The following is a 26,884-nucleotide window of genomic DNA, read 5'->3' on the forward strand; positions in this document are numbered from 1 at the left end:
ATCCCACACTTCTCAAAAACTGAGAAACAACAAAAATAATTCTTTTCCCATACTGACTCCTCAAGATGACCTGTGGTCCCTCCTTCCCATGAGCACCAAGCTTCTTAAATTGAGTTTCTACTGACTGATTTTAACTACTGCATCTCTAACTCACTTCTCACCCTATTATAATTCAGCTCCCAGCCTCCACCACTCTCGGAGTTTTCCACTTAGTAACTAGTCTCCAGTGACAATGAACAGCTTATTTCAGGTCCTCATCATACCTGTCCTCTGCAGCATTTAATACTGCAACTGATATCCTTCCTTCAGGAGACTCCTGTCCCCTAAAGTTCTGATGCCACACTTTGCTGGAAGTCTCTTGCAGACTCATTCTTCAGTGGCAATTTCACTAGTACTCTAAAATGATGTGGTTCCTGGGGTTCTTGGCTTCAAGTCCTCTTTTCTTCTTATCCCTATGAGCCCATATATATTAATACATTATCTTAAACACTCTAATCACCATTTGAATTATTTTCCAAATTTTTGCCACATCGTCCTAGAATAGAGGGTAGGCAAACTAGGGCCTGTGAGCCAAATCAGCCCTCCACTCGATTTTGTAAATAAGCTTTGTTTCCCTATCGTCTATGGCTGCTTCCATGCTCACAGCAGAGTTGAACGCTTGTGACATAAACATCACGGCACTCAAAGCCCAAAGTATTTAGGCTTTTAACAACATTATGGCCCTTCACAGAAAAAGTTTACTAACCTCTCTTCTAGAAGGTAAATAGTCCCGACAACTTCCTGCCTTTGCCACCCAATGCCAGTGCTATCAGTCAGACAATCCTTCTCTGAGACCCCTGAGAGTTCTCTACCTATTCCTTCCAAGCTCTCTTCTCATTCTCACCAATCCATCTCCTATGGTACAAATAAAGCAATCCTTCTCAATGCACAAAACTCACCACCCCATGTAAAATTTTCCCCACAATAAAGCCTTCTCACAATCTTGCTGTTGTTAGTCCCTAAGCCACGACCAACTCTTGCGACCCCACGGACTGTAGCCCACCAAGCTCCTCTGTCCATGGAATTTCCCAGGCAAGAATACTGGAGTGGGTTGCTTCTCCAGGGGATCTTCCCCACCCAGGGATAAACCTGGGTCTTTGGCACTAGCAGGCGGATTGTACCACTGAGTCACCAGGGAAGCCTTTTTCACAATCTGGCCCCAGCCTATCTTTTCCAGCTTTCTAATCACTCCACCTGTAAGAAATACTAAATGAGTTTAGTTCCCCAGAGCATATGATGCTGTCTATTACTTTCAGGACCACCCAAGATTTACTACCAAATAACTACACACGTTTCTAGCTTCAGCTTAAGCAGCCATCTCCATGAAGCCTCTTCTGACTCACGCACACTCGTCCCCTGTGTGCCCAGTGTATTCTCCATTTAACTTCATTTTAATCATTTGTTTGCTTTTACAGTTTCCGTTCTAGTCTCCTTGAGCAGGGACCCTGAGGCAAAGTAGGAGAATGGTCATTAAGGGGCACAGGATTTTCAGTTAGGAAATCTAAAACTGAACGCAAGCTCTGCCTCATCCTAGTTGTATCTTCTTAAATGAATGACTTAACTCGTTTTCTTCATCTGTATAATGGCAATCTTGTGAGGGTTATTTACGATTATTCTTACAAGCAGAGTCCCCTGTACACAGTAAATGCTCAACAATACTTCATGATCAATATTTTCATCGTTTTATCCCTCACAGTTCAGAATTCAGATAACTGCTGACTGAAATAAGTGAAGCAAGCTAGTTCTGCACAGGTGATTCTCAACTACATACTGACTATTTCCATCTGAACAATGTTTGACTCCCGAAACTCCTTATCCCTACTCCTAAACTGTTTCAGTTAGAGTACCCAATCTGTTACGGTTTGCCCAGGACTTTCCTGGTCTCAACGCTGAAAGTCCCGTGTCCTGAGAACTCCCTCAGTCTTAACCAAACCAGGACAGTCATCGCCTTAAATTAGATATGTTACGAACAATAAAAAAAAAAACAACTTCAGTTAATTTAAGATATAAAAGAGAAGCAAAAAGACAGAAGAGAAGTTACTGGAAAAATATAGAAAAATTCAAAGAACCAAAGGAAAAGCTAAAAAATGAGATCTATGAACAAATCAGGATGAAAGCACCTCCAAAGATGTAGGTGGCAGGAATTAATGGAAGATTTCTTCACAATACTTTCACTAGGATAAATCACTTAGGTTCCAGTACCAGACATGCCAGGGGATAGCATATGATTGGCTAATTTTGTGTTATCCAGAAAGAGTGAAACACTTTAATTAACCAAAGGAAGCAGGAGCTTTCGATTAAAACTTCCACCAAGAGGTATCCAATGAAAGAAGAGTAGCTTCAAAGGTGAAATCAGAATGTTGTTTCCAGAAGGGGGAATAGATGTAAGAGCACCAAACCAACTGGTGCTTGAACGTGCCATGCTTTTAACACTTTATGATGTAATCACTGTTATTCATGTTATTTTTCTTTACGTCTTGGCAAATTCCTCCTCCAAGACTTAGCTCAAGAGTGATCTTCTGCGTAACCTTACTCAATTTCCCCAGATAAAGTCATTCCCTTTCTCCATGCTCTCATAGTACTTTGCAAATTTTGTACCTGTATCACAGAACTTACACTGCACACTAGGTATATATATACTTAGATGCCAGTCTCTCCTACCAAACCGAACTTGCCTAGAATTTCATGCATAGAACATTTTTAGAAACACCAGTATTTAAAAAAAAAAACAAAAAACCTGGCATGTAAAGAAATAGAATTCGGACTTTCCTGGCGCTCCAGTGGTTAAGACTCAAGAGTTTCCAATGAAGGGGGCACGGGGTTCAATTTCTGGTCAGGGAACTAAGATCCTACGTGCCACTCAATACAGCCAAAAAAAACTTTTCTAAGGAAAAAAAAAAAAAAAAAAAAAACTCATAACCCCTAAAACTCAACAGTTTGGAATGATTAATTCCAAGTAAATATAGTCATGATTTATTCTACCATGTTTTAATTGTTTATGTTGGTATCCTAAGCTGTGACAATTTTTTTCTTAATGGCAAAACTACCACAAAGGATAGCTACATTGTCCTTAACTATTTAATACTGTTTTACTTTCAAAGTAAAGGAACAGAGACTTGGAAATGAGAATACAGCCAAACCTTATATTAAGAAGAAAAAAAAAAAGTGAATGTAGGAGTGCTGTCATCATGGAAAAAGAATATCACTGACCTTGAAGTGAGATTCTCTAGATACATTTTCTAACTCCTTTACTACCCAAAAAGTCAGGAGACGTTTTCATTTCAAATGACATTCAAGTCTTTATCATATTTCACCCAAACAACTAAAATTCTTCTCGCCAATTATGGTAACTCTGACATAATAACATAAAACTACTCATTATCATCCGAACTACCTGATCAGTCTAACATCACTATTGGGATATATAACGCAGCATCACCAACTGACGAGTTTTTTAAAATCAAGAATGCTTAAAGATATTTAAGCCTTTAAAACTAACCTCCAGTTTCCAGAAAACTCAGAGGGTAGTAAGAAATAAGAAAAACAAGTTAATCAACACCACAAAGAAAGACATACTCAGTAGTTCAGTTCAGTCGCTCAGTCGTGTCCGACTCCTTGCAACCCCATGAATCACAGCCACGCCAGGCCTCCCTGTCCATCACCAACTCCCGGAGTTCACTGAGACTCACATCCATCAAGTCAGTGATGCCATCCAGCCATCTCATTCTCTGTCGTCCCCTTCTCCTCCTGCTCCCAATCCCTCCCAGCATCAGGGTCTTTTTCAATGAGTTAACTCTTCATAAGAGGTGGCCAAAGTACTGGAGTTTCAGCTTCAGCATCATTCCTTCCAAAGAACACCCAGGGCTGATCTCCTTTAGGATGGACTGGTTGGATCTCCTTGCAGTCCAAGGGACTCTCAAGAGTCTTCTCCAACACCACAGTTCAAAAGCATCAATTCTTCGGTGCTCAGCTTTCTTCACAGTCCAACTCTCACATCCATACATGACTACTGGAAAAACCATAGCCTTGACTAGACGGACCTTGGTTGGCAAAGTAATGTCTCTGCTTTTTAATATGCTAAGCTGATCACAACTTTCCTTCCAAGGAGTAAGCATCTTTTAATTTCATGACTGCAATCACCATCTGCAGTGATTCTGGAGCCCCCAAAAATAAAGTCTGACACTGTTTCCCCATCTATTTCCCATGAAGTGATGGGACCAGATGCCATGATCTTACTTTTCTGAATGTTAAGCTTTAAGCCAACTTTTTCACTCTCCTCTTTCATCAAGAGGCTCTTTAGTTCCTCTTCACTTTGTGCCATAAGGGTGGTGTCATCTGCATATCTGAGGTTATTGATATTTCTTCCGGTAATCTTGATTCCAGCTTGTGCTTCTTCCAGTCCAGCGTTTCTCATGATGTACTCTGCAGAGAAGTTAAATAAGCAGGGTGACGATATACAGCCTTGACGTACTCCTTTTCCTATTTGGAACCAGTCTGTTGTTCCATGTCCAGTTCTAACTGTTGCCTCCTGACCTGCATACAGGTTTCTCAAGAGGAGGGTCAGGTGGTCTGGTATTCCCATCTCTTTCACAATTTTCCAGTTTACTGTGATCCACACAAAGGCTTTGGCATAGTCAATAAAGCAGGAATAGATGTTTTCCTGGAACTCTCTTCCTTTTACTATGATCCAGCAGATGTTGGCAATTTGATCTCTGGTTCCTCTGTCTTTTCTAAAACCAGCTTGAACATCTGGAAGTTCACAGTTCACGTATTGCTGAAGCCTGGCTTTGAGAATTTTGAGCATTATTTCACTAGCGTGTGAGATGAGAGCAATCGTGTGGTAGTTTGAGCATTCTTTGGCATTGCCTTTCTTTGGGATTGGAATGAAAACTGACCTTTTCCACTCCTGTGGCCACTGCTGAGTTTTCCAAAATTTGCTGGCATATTGAGTGCAGCACTTTCACAGCATCATCTTTCAGGGTTTGAAATAGCTCAACTGGAATTCCATCACCTCCACTAGCTTTGTTCGTAGTGATGCTTCCTAAGGCCCACCTGACTTCACATTCCAGGGTGTCTGGCTCTAGGTGAGTGATCACACTATCGTGATTATCTGGGTTGTGAAGATCTTTTTTGTACAGTTCTTCTGTGTATTCTTGCCACCTCTTCTTAACATCTTCTGCTTCTGTTAGGTCCATACCATTTCTGTCCTTTATCGAGCCCATCTTTGCATGAAATGTTCCCTTGGTATCTCTAATTTTCTTGAAGAGATCTCTAGTCTTTCCCATTCTGTTGTTTTCCTCTATTTCTTTGCATTGATGGCTGAGGAAGGCTTTCTTACCTCTCCTTGCTATTCTTTGTAACTCTGCATTCAGATGCTTATATCTTTCCTTTTCTCCTTTGCTTTTCGCTTCTCTTATTTTCACAGCTATTTGTAAGGCCTCCCCAGACAGCCATTTTGCTTTTCTGCATTTCTTTTCCACGGGGATGTCTTGATCCCTGTCTCCTCTACAACGTCACGAACCTCCATCCATAGTTCATTGGGTACTCTATCAGATCTAGTCCCTTAAATCTATTTCTCACTTCCACTGTATAAATCATAAGGGATTTGATTTAGGTCATACCTGAATGGTCTAGTAGTTTTCCCTACTTTCTTCAATTTAAGTCTGAATTTGGCAATAAGGAGTTCATGATCTGAGCCACAGTCAGCTCCCAGTCTTGTTTTTGCTGACTGTATAGAGCTTCTCCATCTTTGGCTGCAAAGAATATAATCAATCTGATTTCGGTATTGACCATCTGGTGATGTCCACATGCAGAGTCTTCTCTTCTGTTGTTGGAAGGGTGTTTGCTATGACCAGTGCATTCTCTTGGCAAAACTCTATTAGCCTTTGCCCTGCTTCATTCTGTATTCCAAGGCCAAATTTGCCTGTTACTCCAGGTGTTTCTTGACCTCCTACCTTTGCATTCCAGTCCCCTATAATGAAAAGGACATCTTTTTTGGGTGTTAGTTCTAAAAGGAAGTCTTGTAGGTCTTCATAGAACCGTTCAACTTCAGCTTTTTCAGCGTTACTGGTTGGGGCATAGACTTGGATTATTGTGATAGTGAATGGTTTGCCTTGGAAACGAAGAGAGATCATTCTGTCGTTTTTGAGATTGCATCCAAGTACTGCATTTCGGACTCTTTTGCCGACCATGATGGCTACTCTATTTCTTCTAAGGGATTCCTGCCCGCAGTAGTAGATGTAATGGTCATCTGAGTTAAATTCACCCATTCCAGTCCATTTTAGTTCGCTGATTTCTAGAATGTCGACGTTCACTCTTGCCATCTCCTGTTTGACCACTTCCAATTTGCCTTGATTGATGGACCTAACATTCCAGGTTCCTATGCAATATTGCTCTTTACAGCATCGGACCTTGCTTCTATCACCAGTCACATCCACAGCTGGGTACTGTTTTTGCTTTGGCTCCGTCTCTTCATTCTTTCTGGAGTTATTTCTCCACTGATCTCCAGTAGCATATTGGGCACCTACTGACCTGGGGAGTTCCTCTTTCAGTATCCTATCATTTTGCCTTTTCATACTGTTCATGGGGTTCTCAAAGCAAGAATACTGAAGTGGTTTGCCATTCCCTTTTCCAGTGGACCACATTCTGCCAGACCTCTCCACCATGACCCGCCCATCTTGGGCGGCCCCATGGGCATGGCTGTTTCACTGAGTTAGACAAGGCTGTGGTCCGTGTTATTAGACTGACTAGTTTTCTTTGATTATGGTTTCAGTGTATCCACCCTCTGATGCCCTCTCACAACACCCACCGTCTTACTTGGGTTTCTCTTACCTTGGACATGGGGTATCTTCACGGCTAGATACATGTGACTGGCTAGAGACACATGTATACCATGGTTCAGATATCATGGAACCAAACGCTGTGTGTTCATGTTCCAGTTTCTCCACTAACTGTGTGAACTTGACTTATTCTCACAGCTTCTCCAAGCCTAAATATATGTGCCTTACTCTCTGCCTGATGACCACCACTCCGCTGAAGGTTGGCTGAATGGCCTCACTAAAGTTGCTCCTAGACAGTTGTAGCTTGTGGGAGGGGCCCACTGTGGCCAGTAATTAGGACAGCCTAATAAGCTGAACCATAGGAATTTGATGATACTTGGCAGCTTCAAACTGTAAAAATGGCAATTTCATGTGGTTTGACTAAATATAAGAAAATGGATCTGATTTTCTTCCTTCACCAAATTAAAGCCATTTTTTTTTTAATGGTGGGGAAAAACAGCGGAAAAATAAACGCAATCCAAGAATCCATCAGTGGATAAATGTTGCAAAATGTGGTGTGTCCATATAATGGAATACTAATCAGTCATAAAAAGGAAGGATATTTTGACACATGCTGCAACATGGATCAACCTGAAGACATTATGCCAAGTGAAATAAGCTAGTCACAAAAGGAGAAATGTTATATGATTCTACTTATACGAGGTTCCTAAAACAGTCAAATTCATAAAGACAGAAGAGATGTTGCCAGAGAGTGGAGAGAGGGGAAATTTCAGTTACTGTTTAACGGAGACAGAGTTCCAGTTGAGGAAGATGAAAAGTCCTGGAGATGGACAGTGGGAAAGGTTATACAACAATGTACATGTACCTAATGCCACAGAAGGTACACTAAATTGGTTAACTTTATATTATGTATATATAAACAATAAATTTTATATTTATGTGTATATATATTAATGGTAAATTTTATATTATGTATGAAAAGCACAGTGGGAGATGCCTGTTCTAGATTAAAAGAGACTTAAGAGACATAACCAAATGTGATCAGATCTTGTATAATCATGGTTCTAACAACCAAATGTTTTTTTTAAAAAATTAAAGGACAACTGGGGAAATTTAAATGCGGATTACATTAGCCATTATCAGGAAATGATTAACTGTGTCAGGGTGATGTGCTATTTATTTAAGAATGCATTATCTTTTAGAGAAGTAGCCAAAGTCTTTGGGAATAAATTATAAATTATCATGTCTGATGTATAAGAAAATTCTACTATGCATGTGTCTTAATCTCTCAATATTTTTTCACATCAGATCAGTCGCTCAGTCATGTCTGACTCTTTGCGACCCCAGGGACTGCAGCACGCCAGGCCTCCCTGTCCATCATCAACTCCTGAAGCCTGCTCAAACTCATTTCCATCGCGTCAGTAATGCCATCCAACCATCTCATCCTCCGTCGTCCCCCTCTCCTCCCTCCTTCAATCTTTCCCAGCATCAGGGTCTTTTCCAGTGAGTTGGTTCTTCACATCAGGTGGCCACAGTATTGGAGTTAACCTATCAAATGAAAAGTTTGGGCTTTTGTGGGGAAGTAAGATTGAACGCTTCAGTTAAAAAAAAGAAAACATACTTTAGGAAAATTACAATGAATGTTCTCATTCAGGAGACATTTTAATGTTTATTTTGTTCCAACCAATGCAATGGAGGTACACAGAGGTGAAACAAATAAAACATAATAAAAACATTAAAAAAGTAAAAACAAAAAAAAAATTTTCCAAGCACAGTAGGGAAGAAAGGTTGCTAACAACCTTGGAGGATGGAGGGAGATTCAGAAAGACCTCTCAGAAGAGATGAGTATTTAGGAGGGGTGGGAATTAGCCAGGCAACAGGAGGCAGGGAAGGAGACTCCAGTCAGCAGGCTAGCCCTTAGAATAGAAATAGCAGGGCAAGCAGGGGAGGGCAGGAGTCCAGATTACGCATAAGCAGCTCAGTGCTGCCAGAGCTTAAAGGCGTGGGGCTGGGGGGGTGAGGAACGGACACAGAACCTGGAGAAATAATCAGGTGTCAGGCTCACTGAAAAGCCTCGTGAATTGAAGCAAGAACCCCACTTTGTAAGCAACTTTTAAACTGCTAGATGCGAAGTAACAAGGCTGAAAGTAGGCTGGAGGCAGGGGAATAGAGGCAGGGCCCAAATCCTGAGACAGCAGAGAATCAAGCTACATGACTGGCATCTGACTGAACGTAGAAGATGAGGAAGGAGTCCAGGAAAGCTCTCAAATTTCAAGTTCAGGTCACGGTGAGAGTGATGATGCCATAAACAGAAAAAAGAAAAAAGCAAAGGCTTTAAACACTTTGAGCTTAAGAAGCTGATGTGATGCTCATATGATTAATTTCCAGTAGATTATTAAAACAGATTTAAACTCCCCACAATGAAATGGTGGTTAAAACTAAGGCAACTTCTGATGTGGACAAGAAAAAGTCCATAGAGAAGCGAGTTATGGACAGAACTTCAAGACATGCATATACTCTGGGTAGAAAGAAGAGTTGGCAAAGATGACCCGAAAAGAATAATCAATGAGGCAGAAGGACCAGGAGAGGTTATATGTCCAGAGAGTGAATTCAAGAAAAGATAATTATAGTGTATTATAGTGTATCTGCTATAGGACATATAGAGTTCTGAAAAACTTCATGTTCTGCAAAATTAGAAAGAAAGAGGGAAATACACCAAGACAGTTAGAACAATAAGCACCTTTAAGACAGAACACACATTTCATGGGAGCCAACAGGCATACTCCTGGGCTTGCTATGTTCAACTGTTTCTGTACTTCAACTACTTGTGTTCAACTCCTGTTATTTGGGAGGGCTAAACTGTTCATGTGCTGGTAAAAATCAAGTATTAGCCTACATGAATTTTGCATGAACTAACATCATTCCTCTTTAACATTCAAATATGAACTAGTTTACATTACAGAAATATAGTAGAACAGACTGTCAATGGAGGGTCAGACAACAGTATTAATGCCATAAAGTCAATAATAAAAGAAATTATTAATATCTTAGACTGTACTTTTCACTCCCAACTATATTATCTAATCTTTCTTAAAGAGTGCTTATTAAATAAATTGTCCATGCTAGTCAATAAATGACCAGTCATAACCTAAGGTCCCTAGACTCAGTGGGCTTCTTGACAGACACCACTTTAACAGCTGTTATACACACAAGAGAATTTGTTGTACGTCACAGCAGTCTATACTAAAGACGTAAAGGAAAACTCAGAGAAAAGCACTAGAGGGAAGGAAAAAAATAGAGAATAATAGTACTAAGTATATTACTGGTCAAGAAAGACCCTGTGGAGAATTGCTGAAGGGTTTTTTTTGAACTATAATGATATCTGGAGGAACTGCAATCTTGGTGTATCACAGTATGGAGGAGTCTGAGTGAAGAAAGAGTTGGTCAGAGTGAGCCCCACTAAACAGACAGCAAAAGCAAGTATACAGCAATGTATACAAATGTACAAAATGTATAGGAAGTATAAGAAGTGGTAGGTAAGGTAGAAAAGGCACGATTTTTTGTAAAATTAAGTGTAGCATACTAAGGACTTTAAATTTTATCCTGAATGCAATGGGATGAATTGCCAGAAAAGTGCTACAGAAAGACTTCAGAAAGATCAATCCATAAGCTACACCGGGGAGGGAAGACCCAGGGGAACCTGGGCACTGCCACAGCTGTGTAGGTGACGACGACAGCGGCCGACACTAGGGCAGAGTGTTAAGACTGAAAACAAAGACAAAAATATGAGGGCTCGTCAGACGACTAACAGATAAGTGAAGGCAAGGAAGAAGGGAATCAAAGTCGAGGATAAGGATTTTAAGCTTGAACAGTTAGGCAGGTATGTCTCTTGCCAATAGAGGTTTCAAGGAAAGAAACAAGTTTATTAGTGCTAGTTAAATTTGAGGATAAGAAAATATTTATTTAGCCCTAATATTAAAAACTGAAGCCAAGGAAGGAGGGTCAAGAAGGAAAGGATACATGTATATTTATAGCTGATTAACACTGTTGTGTGACAGAAACCAATGCAACATTGTAAAGCAATTATTCTCCGGTTAAATAAACAAACTATCAAACTCTAGAGGAAACATATGCAGTACGCTCCTTGATATAAACCACAGCAAGATTCTGTATAACCCACCTCCTAGAATAATGGAAATAAAAACAAAAATAAACAAATAGGACCTAGTTAAACTTAAAAGCTTTTGCACAGCAAAGGAACTAAACAAGGTGAAAAGACAACCCTCAAAACGGGAGAAAACAGCAGCAAATGAAACAACTAACAAAGGATTAATTTCTAAAAGGTATAAGCAGCTTATGCAGCTCAATACCAGAAAAACAAACAACCCAATTAAAAAGTGGGTAGAAGACCTAAACAGACATTTCTCCAAAGAAGACATACAGATGGCTAATAAACACATGAAAAGATGCTCCACATCACTCATTATTAAAGAAATATAAATCAAAACTATAATGTGGTATCACCTCACACCAATCAGAATGGCCATCATCAAAAAATCTACAAACAATAAATGCTGGAGACGGTGTGGAGGAAAGGGAACCCTCTTGCACTGTTGGTGGGAATGTAAATTGATACAGCGACTATGGAGAACAGTATGGGGATTCCTGAAAAAAAAAAAAAAACAGGAATAAAACTACCATAAGACCTAACAATCCCACTACTGGTATATTCCCTGAGGAAACCATAACTGAAAAAGACACATGTACCCCAATGTTCACTGCAGTACTATTTACAATAGCTAGGACATGGAAGCAGCCTAGATTGATGTCCATCAACAAATAAATGGATAAAGAAGTTGTGGTACATGTATACAATGGACTATTGCTCAGCCATAAAAAGGAACACATTTGAGTAAATTCTATTGAGGCGGCTGAACCTACAGCCTATTATACAGAGTGAAATCAGAAAGAGAAAAACAAATATCACAGATACATATATGTGGGATCTAGAAAGATGGTACTGATGAACCTATCTGCAGGGCAGCCACGGAGACGCAGACACAGAGACAGATTTGTGGACCCAGTGTGGGAAGGAGAGGGGGGACAAACCAACAGCAGCATTGAAATATATACGTTATGAGACGTAAAACAGATAGCAGGAAGGAATTTGCTGTATGATGCAGGGCGCTCAAACCTGGTGCTCTGTGACAACTTAGAAGGATGGGATGGGGTGAGAGGGAGGTTCAAGAGGGAAGGGACACACGTATGCCTATGGCTGATTCATGGTGATGTATGGCAGAAACCAATACAACATTTTAAAGTGATTATCCTCCAATTAAAAAATTATTTTAAAACAAACAAAAGAAACAGAAGCCTAAAGTTTAAGTGGTAAGGCCAAGAACATGAGTTACTATTTTTCAGTGAAACCAACAAACTGGCTTCTTACTATAGGCAAACTTTGCAAGAGTTAAAAAAAATAAAAGGTAAATAAACCAAAATGATAAATTGAATGTCAAAAAAATTTATTAGCAAGGTTTTAAAATAATGAAAAGGACTTCCCTGATAGATCAGCTGGTAAATATCTGCTGCAATGCAGGAGAACCTGGTTTGATTCCCGGGTCAGGAAGATCCCCTGGAGAAGGGATAGGCTACCCACTCCAGTATTCTCGGGCTTCCTTTGTGGCTCTGGTAAAGCTGGAGCTGGTAAAGACTCAGCCTGCAATGTGGGAGGCCTGGGTTTGATCCCTGGGTTGGGAAGAACAGGGATTTCTCTGGTATAGTTAAGATTTCCTAATTATTTTCCCCATTTATTAACCTTCAGATGTGCATCATACAAGTCATGTCTTAGGTTCTACTCAGTGAAGAGACAGTAAAGCACGGTAAGCAAGAGTTATGGCTTTAGTGTCACATGGCTTCATTATAAGTTTAGGTTCTGCCTGAAGCGCAGTGGTCCCTGGATTGGGACTGTCCCCGGAGAAGAAAATGGCAAGCCACTCCAGTATTCCTGCCTGGAAAAGCCCATGGACAGAGTAACCTGGTGGGCTACAGTGCATGGGGTCACAAAGAGTTGCACACAGTCACATAAACCATCCAAGGCCCTGGGGCTAACTACTTGAGAACTGTTAAGCCTCAAGCTTCCTTGGATAATAATACATACATACTTCATAAGACTAAATAATGCATATAAAGAATTGATACTTGGTACAGGTACTCCTTGGAAAGAAAGTTATGACCAACCTACATAGCATATTCAAAAGCAGAGACATTACTTTGCCAACAAAGGTCCGTTTAGTCAAGGCTATGGTTTTTCCAGTGGTCACGTATGGATGTGAGAGTTGGACTGTGAAGAAAGCTGAGTGCCGAAGAATTGATGCTTTTGAACTGTGGTGTTGGAGAAGACTCTTGAGAGTCCCTTGGACTGCAAGGAGATCCAACCAGTCCATTCTGAAGGAGATCAGCCCTGGGTGTTCTTTGGAAGGAATGATGCTAAAGCTGAAACTCCAGTACTTTGGCCACCTCAGGCGAAGAGTTGACGCATTGGAAAAGACTCTGATGCTGGGAGGGATTGAGGGCAGGAGGAGAAGGGGACGACAGAGGATGAGATGGCTGGATGGCATCACCGACTCGATGGACGTGAGTCTGGGTGAACTCCGGGAGTTGGTGATGGACAGGGAGGCCTGTTGTGCTGCGATTCATGGGGTTGCAAAGAGTCGGACACGACTGAGCGACTGAACTGAACTGAACAGGTACACTGTAAGCATTCAATAAATGTTAAGAATTTTTAAATAATCATTCGTTTCTGTCACAGATTAAAATATCACATCCTTGAAGTGAACATTTGACCCAGGTGGCAATTACCTGCAAGTCTGATTTATAAGTATTCACTAAATGGAATTCATTATGTATTTCCTAGTTTTAGATACAAAATCCATTCCCCCCACTCAAGCCTTGAACTGCTGACCTTCCCTCCCCGACTTCCATCTATAAAGCTCAGGATAACCTTTATCTCCTCTCTCTCCACCGAGCTTTACAAAGAAGAGAAAGGAAGGGGAGGAGGTTCAAATCTTCATTCCATGTTAGGACCATCCCCGATCTTAATTTTTTGGCAAATTCCTCCATACATATGGGTAACAGTACCTTTCCTCCAAAATTTATTCTAGTTATCTCTGCCCTTTTTCCAGGCCGTTATCATGTTACACCTCCTAACCCTACTCTGAAATTTCTTCAGATTTCCTTATCAAGAAGTTTCGTATCAACAACTTTTTGCCACAAAAATATTCTCAAACCACTACTGCTACTTCTAAGTCGCTTCAGTCGTGTCCGACTCTGTGCAACCCCATAGACGGCAGCCCACCAGGCTCCCCCATCCCTGGGATTCTCCAGGCAAGAACACTGGAGTGGGTTGCCATTTCCTTCTCCAATGCGTGAAAGTGAAAAGTGAAAGGGAAGTCGCTCAGTCATGTCCGACTCTTAGCGACCCCATGGACTTCAGCCTACCAGGCTCCTCCGTCCATGGGATTTTCCAGGCAAGAGTACTGGAGTGGGGTGCCATTGCCTGCTCCGACAGGCAACCTTAAAGTCCCATCTCTTCCCTCCTTTATCTAACTTTTCTTTTTTTCACCCAGATCTTTATTCACTAATTCCTTGTGTGTCCAGTGCAAGTTTAGCACATCCGTTCTATAAAATTCCCCAATCTTTCGTCTATGAAGCCATTCCCAATTGAATGACTATGAAACTGCGTTCTTCAACCTCCTCCCTAGTCACAATTCCCTGGCATAACTCCACACTTTTTTTTTTTTTTTTTAAGAAAATATGTGTTTTATTCTTGCACCTAGCATCTTAACTTGTGTATTGGCTGGCTATATAATCTATAATGTTTTATCTTTTATCTATTCTGTAGGAGAAAAGATAGGAATGATTAATAGCTCATCAAAGTATATTTCACTGTTTTTTAAACAGACTGATAATCACTACTATTTAGTCACAGAGCTAAGTTGCAACCTAAGTTTCTAGGGTAATAGTTTCTAAAAAGGATAAGACTAAACTAGATAAGGTGTCTAGTGTCAGTTGTACCAAATTCCACAATAAAGGCACTTGAGCAGATCTGACCCCAGATCACCCTTTAGTCACATTTCTAGCATCCCTCTCTCTTAGCAGTCCAGCTACAATGGTAACTGAAGAGCCCTACATTCTTGGGACTCTTCAGTTACTGCTCCCTGACGTCTGAAACGCCCCTTCCTTGCCCTCTCCCTCTCCCAGGCCAACTTTACTGCATCCTTCAGGATCTACTCACTCCCATCCATCCACTAGGAATCAACAGAACATCTCCCTTGACTGCTCAGCTCCAAGTCAGGATCTCCTCACGCGTTCTCAGCATACACTTACTGATGTTACTGCACTGTAGTGATCGGTTTACTTCCCTACACTCCTGCTGAACTGTCAAAGTAAACTCCTTGAGGTACAGACTAAGCAACCTTATATACCCAACAGACAATGAATGAACGCTCATACCCACTCCATGACCTTGTGCAGCCTGCACAAGCAGTCTTGAGCTTCGTCATCTTAAGTACTTTCCTTCTGTGAAGTGGGGATAATGCTACACCTTGCTCACAAAGTTGTCCTAAGAACTAAAAGCGGTTATCAATGAAGCTCTTAGTAAAGTGCCTGCCATGTGGAACTACCCTTTCAATGTCTGCTACTTCATGCCTTAGCTTCCTTCCTGTATCCTGGGAATCGTAATGCTGTGATCAATACTTTCAGGCTGGAAGGCTTAGTTAGCAACCAGGCATCTTTTTCACGAATTGAGAAGTTAGTGGTCACAGTCTGATCATCAGCAGCCATTTACCGTGTGCCTGTTATGTGCAGGAGTCCTTTCTAGGTTATCACTGAGTTCCCAGAACACAACAGAGGCAAAAAAAAAAAAAAAAAGACAAAAACCTGCACCAACACCCAAAAGCGGAAAGATTGTTAATTACTTCGATACAAACAATACCAAACAATACCGGAATGTTTCAAACTACATTAAGCTTTGCTCTATAACTGGTGTAAGCTTCAAGAACAAATACTGATGGGAAAAGTTCAAAATTAACTCCTATCATCAAGTGGACCAAAAATCAGAGGCAGTCCCCAAATTTCTTGTTGCTATTCCTAACTTTCACTTTTGCTTAAAAGTATTTCTCATAAAAGAAGCTTAATCATGACCACGACAGACATAGATGACCTTTATTTGTCTCAGTCAAATGGGAATTCCACGGTATTTCCTAATTAGTATTTAATTTGGCAGCTCCGAAAAATAGCCTGAGTTTTCTGTTTTTCTACAAAACAGAACGTTGAATGGCGTGTCCCCACCACCACCACCTTCTCTCTTTAAGACAGGATAAAATGCACACTTTCTTAAGTCGCTCTGGCCTCTGAGCAAGAATGACAAAACTACAAATTGTGTCACCTGGTATTAGAAAAGGAGGCTGTGGACCTGAAACACCTTCCCCCTAGCAAATCCAGAGGTCAGAGTCCCAGGGAAGTTTGTGCACCACACTACACAGCGTTCAGTAGCTGCAGAGAGACCTCTAGCGCTGCCTGCAGAAGCCGAGTTTGCAAACAGTACCTGCTAATGTCACCTTAATGAGACAATGGCAACATGCTGAGTAGCAACGAACTGAGTGACCGCGATGAATGTTTACAGTTTTGCAACCACTTGGACATTCTACCAGCTTACAGCAAGAGGCCCTCCAAGCCTCTTTATTTCAGTACAACGTATCAAAGGAATGATCCTTCTATGCACACCCCCTCCGCTACAAGAAAAGGCTAAGAAAACAGGTCCTGGGATCGGAGGTCGGAACAACGTCTCTTCCAAAGCCCTCCACACAATAGACGGGAAACTATTGTCCACCTTCGGCATGCTCCAAATGCCAGCGGTTAACGAGAGTACGAACTGGAAGAAGCTCAGCACGATTGCTCCGGGGAACCGCACCGGGTTTTAAGAAAATGGTCCTGGCGCATCCTACCCTCCCCCACCCGCCACCCTCAAACAAGTCGGTTACCCAGCTGGTCCCCACCCCCCTCTGCGGGCCGCCACCGCCCGCCTGGGCCCGGCTCGCCGAAGGTAGGCGCGGGGACCGGCGGAGCCGAGGCTCCATGTGCGGCAGCGCCGGAGGCTCTGAGGGGGCCGTGCCGGGCGGGAGACTGCACCGCGAGCCGGGCGAGAGCCGCGCCGCCCCCTCAGAGCGGCGGTCGAAAGACCGCGGCCGCAGCATCCCCGGCGCGCGAGGCCCCGGCCCGCAGACCCCGCCTCAGCTCCACACCTCTTCCTCGCCGACAGCAGGCCGCGCCCGCGTGACGGGGCCGAAAACCCCGGCATTTCCCGGTCTCCGCACCGGGCAGCCGCCAGTGGCGGCTGCAGCCCGGCCCGCCTCCCACCGCCCGGCCCCTCGGCCGCAGGGACGGGAGGCGGCGGCCAACTCCGACACACCGCGGGCCGGCGAGAACCAGCCCGGTCGCGCCGGCCCCCCGCCCCTCCCCGCCGCCTCAGGGCCGGCGCGACCGGGCGGGCGACCCGGGCGGGCCCCCCCGCCGCGGAAGCACACTCACCTCCACATCTCGGCCCTTATTCTTGAAGCTCTTGATGCGGTGGTTCTCCAAGCCGGGGTTCTCGGCCATGGCTGCGCGCGGCTCTGGCGGCGGCTACTCCTGCGGCTGCGGCGGCGGCGGCGGCGAGTCTTGGCGAGGGAGGGGTAGGTGGGGGAGGGCGGGAGTGGGGAAGGGCGGGGGAGGGGGAGAGGCGAGCACGTTCCGTGACGCCTCCGAGCGCGAGGTGGCAGCAGCGCCGGGGGAAGCTCGGGCCGATGGACGCGAGGGGCGGGGCGGGGCGGGAACGGCGCTGAAGAGAGCCGCGGGCGCCGGAGGGGGCTGGAGTCACGTGACGGCCTCCGGCCTGGATGCTCAGCCAGCTGGACTTGCCTGACGGTTCTCGGGGTGATCTCCCCTCCCACTCTTTCACCCTCCAGAGAGCCCTTCCTACAACCCTTCGGAGCTGCCAGTCCTGTGCCACGAATGGAGCCACACTTGGCGGCTTTTTACTGCCCGTTCAGACGCGAGGCTGCGGCCGGAAACTACAGTTCCCAGCATGCCATTCTTCGGCGGCGGTAATTTTCTAAGCCTGTAAAAGCACCCAGAGAATGCCGGGAACCCTAAGCGCGCGGCTTTCTGCGCGGGGCGCTTGGAGAGCCTGGGCGCGGGGCTCCGCCCCCAAGACCGCCTCTGGGCGGGAGCGTGGGAGGAGCTTCCCCGGAGACTGCTCTTGGCTTATTGGGAGGGAGGGGGCGGGGCTTCGAAGGAGGCTTCCAAGAAAATTAGAAACGGATCCACGGTTCCTGCTTTGCTCCTTTGCTTGTTTGGCCGGGGTCACTTACGACAGCACCCACCTTCACTTGCTGTTCCCTTGCTCTGCTTTGGTTTTATAATTAGCATTTATCTCCATATTACACATACATATGTATGTTATATGTGTGTTTATGTGTGTGTGTTACCTGGTTTGCCGCATCGGAATTAGCGCAATAAAAGTAGCGACAGTCGTGGGTCTACTGCTGAAGCCGTCTGTTAATACAGTGCCTGGCACGTCATGAATAACCAATAATTACTTGAACTGATTAGCCCTCTAGCGTCTGTTTTTTCACCATCGTCCCAGGCCCCGTTCTGCAACCTCCACCCTGGCAGTTCCTGTATTTATGTATCCCCAATATCTCATAACTTTCCTTCCAAGGAGTAAGCGTCTTTTAATTTCATGGCTGCAATCACCATCTGCAGTGGTTTTGGAGCCCAAAAAATAAAGTCTGACACTGTTTCCACTGTTTCCCCATCTATTTCCCATGAAGTGATGGGACCAGATGCCATGAATGTTGAGTTTTAAGCCAACTTTTTCACTCTCCTCTTTCCCTTTCATCAAGAGGCTTTTTAATTCCTCTTCACTTTCTGCCATAAGGGTAGTGTCATCTGCATATCTGAGGCTATTGATATTTCTCCTGGCAATCTTGATTCCAGCTTGTGCTTCTTCCAGCCAAGCATTTCTCATGATGTACTCTGCATAGAAGTTAAATAAGCAGGATGACAATATACAGCCTTGACGTACTCCTTTTCCTATTTGGAACCAGTCTGTTGTTCCATGTCCAGTTCTAACTGTTGCTTCCTGACCTGCATACAGGTTTCTCAAGAGGAGGGTCAGGTGGTCTGGTATTCCCATCTCTTTCAGAATTTTCCACAGTTTATTGTGATCCACACAGTCAAAGGCTTTGGCATAGTCAATAAAGCAGAAATAGATATTTTTCTGGAAGGAACAATGCTAAAGCTGAAACTCCAGTACTTTGGCCACCTCATGCGAAGAGTTGACTCATTGGAAAAGACTCTGATGCTGGGAGAGATTGGGGACAGGAGGAGAAGGGGACGACAGAGGATGAGATGGTTGGATGGCATCACCAACTCGATGGACGTGAGTTTGAGTGAACTCCAGGAGTTAGTGATGGACAGGGAGGCCTGGTGTGCTGCAATTCATGGGGTCACAAAGAGTTGGACACGACTGAGCAACTGAACTGAACTGAATACCTCTGCTTCACCACCATACATAATATCAGCATTCAAGAAGTAGTTGAGCCCTGATCCATAGACTCTCTAGTCTAGTATCTCCCTTTAGAGTCATCATAGGAATTGATTAAGGGAAATTTGAATCCATAACACTAATAGTTGCTTTCTGGAGCAGGTGCCCTTCTTTGAATGTATGTGAAATAATTTAGTTTCAGAATCTCTGGCAGATACAAGCAACATTTGACACTGAGGTCATTCAAAGGTTTGGAGAAATATAACCATGCAAAGATTGAAGAAGATACTCTTTCAAAATAAAGGAGACTTAGAGAACCTGAGCAGAGAAGGCAATGGCACCCCACTCCAGTACTCTTGCCTGGAAAATCCCATGGACGGAGGAGCCTGGTAGGCTGCAGTCCATGGGGTTGCTAAGAGTCAGACATGACTGAGCGACTTCACTTTCACTTTTCACTTTCATGCACTGGAGAAGGAAATGGCAACCCACTCCAGTGTTCTTGCCTGGAGAATCCCAGGGATGGGGAGCCTGGTGGGCTGCCGTCTATGGGGTTGCACAGAGTCGGACAAGACTGAATCGACTTAGCAGCAGCAGCAGCAGAGAACCTGAGGTTCAGAGGTCATGAATTCAGAGGCCTTTGTTGGCCTGGCTATGTCTGGGCCATTTTTGTAAATGGTGGATATTGGCCTGTTGATAAACACAGGTTTATTTAAAGGCTTCAGACCATTCTTGCCATATTGGACTGTGGGTCAGGCTTGCCAAAGGTCCAATTTTTCAAGGGAAACCAAAAAGCTGGGTTCTTTTTTCCTTTGTTTTAAAATGTAGATTCATGTTTTTTAATGCACTTTAGGGAATAAGTCACTTAAAAACTCCAGGCCCTCACATTGTGGGCCAAATGGTCCAAACACGCATTTGATGGGGAGGAAAAAAAAAAACACCAAAAGCTTAGAATGAATAAATAGATTACTGCTACTCTAGTTCTTAAGGCAGTAGATGTTGCACGTTTGCCACTCCTCTGACTGAAGGGAAACTTGCACACTGTTGTTCAAGCTCTGTTCAGTTCAGTTCAGTTCAGTCGCTCAGTCGTGTCCAACTCTTTGCGACCCTGTGAATCGCAGCACGAAAAAACTTCTCTTTTCCAATTACTCTGCCCATTTCTGCCTCTTCTCTTCACCCTACTTGCTATCACCAACCATGTAAGTCATCATTTTAGAGTTTTAGGCATATTTAGTGAGTACTTACCATGTGTTAGTCATTGCACTAACACTGGGATATATTTGTAAATAAGACAGCCTGGTATCCTGCCTTCACATAACTTCAGAGCTATCAGAGTAGACAGACAATAAAAAAAGTTATCCCCCAAATGTGTGATGGGTGTCAAGGCTCACAGCAGGAAGACCCTTATAAGCTGCTGATTCCTAATACACAAGGACAAGATCCCAAACAGAAGTCTATATATCACATGTCTACAATTTTAAAGTTAAAAATCCAGCTTCCAAGCTTAAAATATATTCTAAACTTTGACAAATGTGCTTCCATTACAACCTGGAAGTCTGAGTCTGAATTTAAATTTCCTGCCTTTTTGGACTTCTGCTTCAGAATGTGTCTGTGTAAAGAAGCATGGTAGCCAGACTCTCGCCCACTTTTTGTCTCCCTTCTTTTCCCTGTCCTGGCTCCACCCCACACTGGAACAGACCTTGAGAACAAGTTCAATTCAGTCACTCAGTCGTGTCCGACCCTTTGCGACCCCATGAATAGCAGCACACCTGTCCATCACCAACTCCCGGAGCTTGCTCAAACTCCTGTCCCTCGAGTCAGTGATGCCATCCAACCATCTCATCCTCTGTCCTTCTCCTCCCACCTTCAATCTTTCCCAGCATCAGGGTCTTTTCAAATGAGTCAGTTGTTCCCATCAGGTGGCCAAAGTATTGGAGTTTCAGCTTCAACATCAGACCTTCCAGTGAACACCCAGGACTGATCTCCTTTAGAATGGACTGGTTGGATCTCCTTGCAGTCCAAGGGACTCTCAAGAGTCTTCTCCAACACCACAGTTCAAAAGCATCAGTTCTTCAGTACTCAGCTTTCTTTATGGTCCAACTCTCATATCCACACATGACTACTGGAAAAACCATAGCTTTGACTAGACGGACCTTTGTTGGCAATGTCTTTGCTTTTTAATATGCTGTCTAGGTTGGTCATAGCTTTTCTTCCAAGGAGCAAGCATTTTTAAATTTCATGGCTGCAGTCACCAACTGAGGCGATTTTGGGGCCCAAGAAAATAAAGTCTGTCACTGTTTCCATTGTTTCCCCATCTATTTGCCATGATGTGATGGATACTGGATGCATTGATCTTAGTTTTTCTAATGTTGAGTTTTAAGCCAGCTTTTTCACTCTCCTCTTTCACTTTCATCAAGAGGTCCTTTCACTGAAGTCCTTACTCTCTGGGAAATGACTGTCACCAGTGACTCAAATTTGGGGCGTCTCTCTGTCAGCCACCATCTCCTTTTTTCCCCCATTCTACTCTTCCTCTTTGTCCTAAAACTTCTGAAAACTTTTTTTTTTTTGACAATTCTTCTTTCAAATGGATTTCTGTTCCAAACATACTTTGAATGTCCACCACCTCCCATACAGTGTCTTCATCAGGTACTTGCATTAATGGACAGGGGAGTAGGGAGCAGAGCAGAGACAGGAGGGAAAGGCGCTCTGCCTGGAGAGTCGATCACACTCTCCTTCTTCCTCTGACCCACTGCCCGCCTTCCCAGCGGACAGTCAGGTGACAATATCCAAAGGGCAACACAAACACAACAAATCCAAGAAGGAACTCACGTGGTACTTACCTAATGGTGCATGGCAAAGACTCTGCACTCCCAGTGCAGGGGACAGGGGCCTGGAGTTCCAACCCTGGAAGGGGAGCCAGATCCCACTGCCACAAATCCCAGGTGCACCCAAATTAATTAAGTAATCAAAAAAACTTTATTGCCTGGCAAAGCAATAAAGATATCCTTTTCTACTTCACCCAAAACTCTGCCTCCGGGATTTGACTCAGCACCAGTGTACAAAGAAGCCAAGGTTTTCGTAACAACCATAAATCCAGGGGTCAGATAGAAAAGGGGCTATCACGTAGACTTTCACTAAGTAGGCATCTATGTTTTGTTTGTATATCACTCTTTGTAGGAGACCTAGTCTATTTGTTAATATTGAGCAGCAAAGGCTCCAATTTGTAAATATTCAGCTCTAAAACCATTCATGGAAAACAGGATAATTGGAGGTAGGAGAAGCCTGAAAGTAAAAGTCAAAAAAGCTTGGTTAAATTGTTTGACTGTAAACATACTCCTCTGTCCTTACTATGATATTTGGGTTATTCATGATTCCCTAAATGAAAACACCTAGAGGACTGAATCTTGCAGTATGAATACAGTTCTAGGCAGAACTTCTTCCCTGTTTCCAAGTTGGCGTTGGAGGAGACTCTTGAAGAGTCCCTTGGACTGCAAGGAGATCCAACCAGTCCATCATAAAGGAAATCAGTCCTTCCATCAGATGGAATATTCATTGGAAGGACTGATGCTGAAGCTGAAACTCCAGTACTTTGGCCACCTGATGGGAAGAACTGACTCATTTGAAAAAACTCTGATACTGGGAAACATTGAAGGCAGAAGGAGAAGGGGACAACAGAGGATGAGATGGCTGGATAGCATCTCCAACTCAATGGACATGAGTCTGAGTAAACTCTAGGCATTGGTGATAGACAGGGAGACCTGGCATGCTGCAGTCCATGGGATCGCAAAGAGTCGGACACGACTGAGCAACTGAACTGAACTGATATCCCTTATAATCAACACTGCCAATATATTAATAACCGTTGGTTCAGCAGTAAAGAATCTGCCTGCCAATACAGGAGATGCAGGTTCCATTCCTAGGTCAGGAAGATCCTTGGAGAAGGCAACAGCAACCCACTCCAGTAGTCTTGCCTGGGAAATCCCATAGACAGAGGAGCCTAGAGGGCTACAGTCCAAGAGGTCGCAAAGAGTCAGACACGACTTAGCAACTAAACAACAACAAAATAAAATATACTATCAAAGCTTTCCAAAAGAAGTTTTCCCTACTTATATTTTGTGAGTTTTTTAACTTTGAGGTCTACCTTCCTTTAAAATCTGCAATTTAAATGACTTTGATTTGCATAAAAGGTTATTTTTTTTCTCCAACTACTTGCTCACTTGCTGTCTTCGATGTCCAGATCTACTATGCATGAGTCCACAGTAGCCTGTGTTTATAGACCAAACAATGTGATGTCCTACAGCTATGTGTAGCCACTAGACACAGGTGGCTATTAAATTCAAATTTAATTGTTTGATTAAAATTAAATAAAATTAGAAACTGATTTCTGGACTTCCCTAGTGATTCAGTGGTTAAGACTCTGCCTGCCAAAATAAGGAACAAGGGTTCGATCCCATGATTCCACAAGTTGCTTGGGAGCTAAGGGCGTGCGCCACAACCACTGACCCCACACAACCTAGAGGCAACGCTCTGCAACAAGATGAGCCCCTGCAGTGAGAAGCCCACAGCCCGCAACTAGGGAGCAGCCCCTGCTTGCCACAGCTAGAGAAGGCGCAGCAACAAAGATCCAGCACAGCCATACATGAAGAAATATTTTAAAAAAACAACTGATTTCCTCAGTCACACAAATGTCATTTCGAGTCCTCAAAAGCCACCAATACTGTGGGTACCAGACTGGAACACAGAGACATAGAACATTACCACAGAAAATTCCAGGACGCAGACTTAGCAACAGACAGACTTTTGTTCGCAATTCTGAGGTGGCGCTAGTGGTAAAGAACCCGCTTGCTGCCACAGGGAACTCTGGCTCCATCCCTGGAGAAGAAGATGGCAACCCACTCCAGCATTCTTGCCTGGGAAATCCCATGGACAGAGGACCCTGGTGGGTCCACTCCAGTATTCTTGCCTAAAGAATCTCATAGACAGAGGAGCCTGTAGGGTTCCAAAGAGACGGACGTGAGTGAACCGGCTTAGCACCACGCAGCAAACATGTTCAATTCCCATCTTTTACTAGACTTGTGATCGCAAGAAAGTTCTTAAACTTCCAAAGCTTCAGCTATTTACATTATAGAGCAAGAAATATTAATACCTACACCCATAGTCAGTTAATGCCCAGCACATTTTAATTGCTTTAAAAAAGTATTAGTGTATAGGGATCAAAAATACAAGTTTTTTGAGACTCTAATTCAACACCAACAAATATTTTCTTCAGGCCAAGAATATTCAATAAATCTTGCTGGCTATTCAAAAAGATTTTTGAAATTAAGAGGGAAAGAATATATGTATACTTAGAGCTGATTCATGCTCTACAGCAGAAACCAACACGACCATTGTAAAGCAATTATTCTCCAATTTTAAATACATTTTTTAAAAGATTTTAAAAATTAAAAACATCACAGTACACACTTTCTTTCTTTTTAATTTTTGGCTGTGCTACAAGGCATTCAGGATCTTAGTTCCCTGACCAGGGGTCAAACTCACGTCTCCTACAGTAAAAGCGCAGTCATAACCACTGGACCTCCAGGGAAGTCCTCAGACACATATTTTTGTTTCTTCATTTATGACATCCAACTTTTGTAAGAGAAAACAAGTTGAATTGCCCTGGAGAAACCTAAGATGTGGGTAGCTATTTAAACCCATAAGTTGACCCAGGAGATTTCTGTTTCCCAAACCATCCCTAAAATTTAATTCAGGAACAGGTTCAGCAGATGTTCGCATTTGAACAGAATCCTCTTGGTGATCCAAGTCTGCCTTCCAGAGCAATGAGACAAAATTCACACTTCCCTCTCCCCACCACCCTTTAGCTTGGGGATAAAACCCATGCAAATTGCACACTCTAGGACTTTTGAAAGTACTTCAACTTATCTAAGCCTCTCTCCAGCCCCATCCACTTGCCCTACTTTCAGATCAATATGGAGCCTGCTATAACAGCCTCCAAAACCGAGAGCTGTGGATAATGTCCCCATAGAACTTAATCCCTGCCACTCTCACAGAGGGACACATTACAGATAGGAATGCGAGCTGCTAGAGCCAAGATAATTCCAGACTCACAGAACAATTGTTCTATCAACCACAACTACACAGACCAACCCAAACAAAAATAACCAGGAGAAGCTATGAGTAACTTACAACTCATCATGATATGAATTGCTAACGTCACACTCATTTGGAAATTCCGGTTTTTCTAAGCTTCTCAAAGTAAAAAAGAGAAAGGAGAAGTGAGATTATGCAATGAGAAGATAAAAAGATAGGGGACAATAACTGGTCCTTATTGTTCAAAGCTAGACTGAAAAATATTCTAATTAAATCTTTAGTTTGTTTCTCTTTAGACTTCAGTAGAGCTTTGCTTAGGTTTTCTTTCATATTAAAGGAGCACAATAAAATGAGTTATTTCTCTCTTTTTAAAAAAAATGTATTTATTTACCTATGGCTGTGCTGGGTCCTCATTGCTTCGAGCAAGCTTTCTCTAGTTGCAGTGAGCAGGTTCCACTCTTCACTGGGGTGCATGGGCTTCTCCTCGCAGAGCACAGACTCTAAAGCACGGACTTCAGTAGTTGTGCACTGACTCAGTTGCCCTGCAGGACTTGGGATCTTCCTGGAGCAAGGATCAAACCTGCGCCCCCTGGGTTGGTAGGCGGGCTTCTACCTATTGGACTACCCGGGAAGTCTAATGAGTTGTTTCTCTCTCGTAACATCAGACAACCCAACTAATGGGAAAAGGGATGGGACAGATGAATACATTAAAAATACGTAGAAAAATACCATAAGAATGTCTTCTGACCCACAGTATGAGCAGATATAATTCCAGTCTCTTACTACCAAAGGAAAATCTGAACCGAGCCAAGCCCTGCCATTTGAAATAGCCATAATTCTGAAGACCTGTCGTCATTAGTTTACTTCATTTGTTTACTATGGAAATGAGAATAAGTAAAGAATCTGCCTGCAATGTAGGATACCTGGGTTCAATCCCTTGGTCAGGAAGATCATCTGGAGAAGGAAATGGCTATCCATTTCGGTATTCTTGCCTGGAGAATCCCATGGACAGAGGAGACTGGTGGGCTATGGTCCATGGGGGTCTCAAAAGAGTCAGACACGACTGAGCAACTAACATTTACATTTAACACGTTCTAAGCACTGTCCTAAGTGATTTACATATATAACTGACAAGCGTACAAGGTAAGTAGATAGTACCATTTTCCATTTTTATTGTTCATTTGCTCAGTCATGTCTGACTCTTTGTGACCCCAAGGACTGCAGCCCGCCAGGCTTCCCTGTCCCTCACCGTCTCCTGGAGTTTGCTCAAACTCATGTCCATTGAGTTGGTGATGCCATCCAAATATCTCATTCTCTGTTGTCCACTTCTCCTCCTGTACTCAATCTTTCCTAGCATCGGGGTCTTTTCCAGTGAATTGGCTCTTCGCATCAG

The 26,884-nt window shown here is 43.3% G+C and overlaps 1 protein-coding gene across 2 annotated transcripts in view; it reads right to left on the bottom strand.

The window, feature by feature from the left end:
* KPNA3 (karyopherin subunit alpha 3) overlaps window positions 1–17,649 on the bottom strand; it is a 97,958-nt gene extending 80,309 nt beyond the window's left edge. The window contains exon 1 of one of the 2 annotated variants that reach the window (XM_061434646.1): window positions 17,406–17,649. In XM_061434646.1, coding sequence (XP_061290630.1) covers window positions 17,406–17,474 — 69 coding nt within the window. In that variant the 5' untranslated portion in view covers window positions 17,475–17,649. The other variant, XM_061434647.1, reaches the window with a different exon arrangement.
* Window positions 17,650–26,884: the final 9,235 nt, after the last annotated feature.

This window comes from Bos javanicus, chromosome 12, assembly GCF_032452875.1.
Source record: "Bos javanicus breed banteng chromosome 12, ARS-OSU_banteng_1.0, whole genome shotgun sequence".
NCBI classification, from domain to species: Eukaryota; Metazoa; Chordata; class Mammalia; order Artiodactyla; family Bovidae; genus Bos; species Bos javanicus.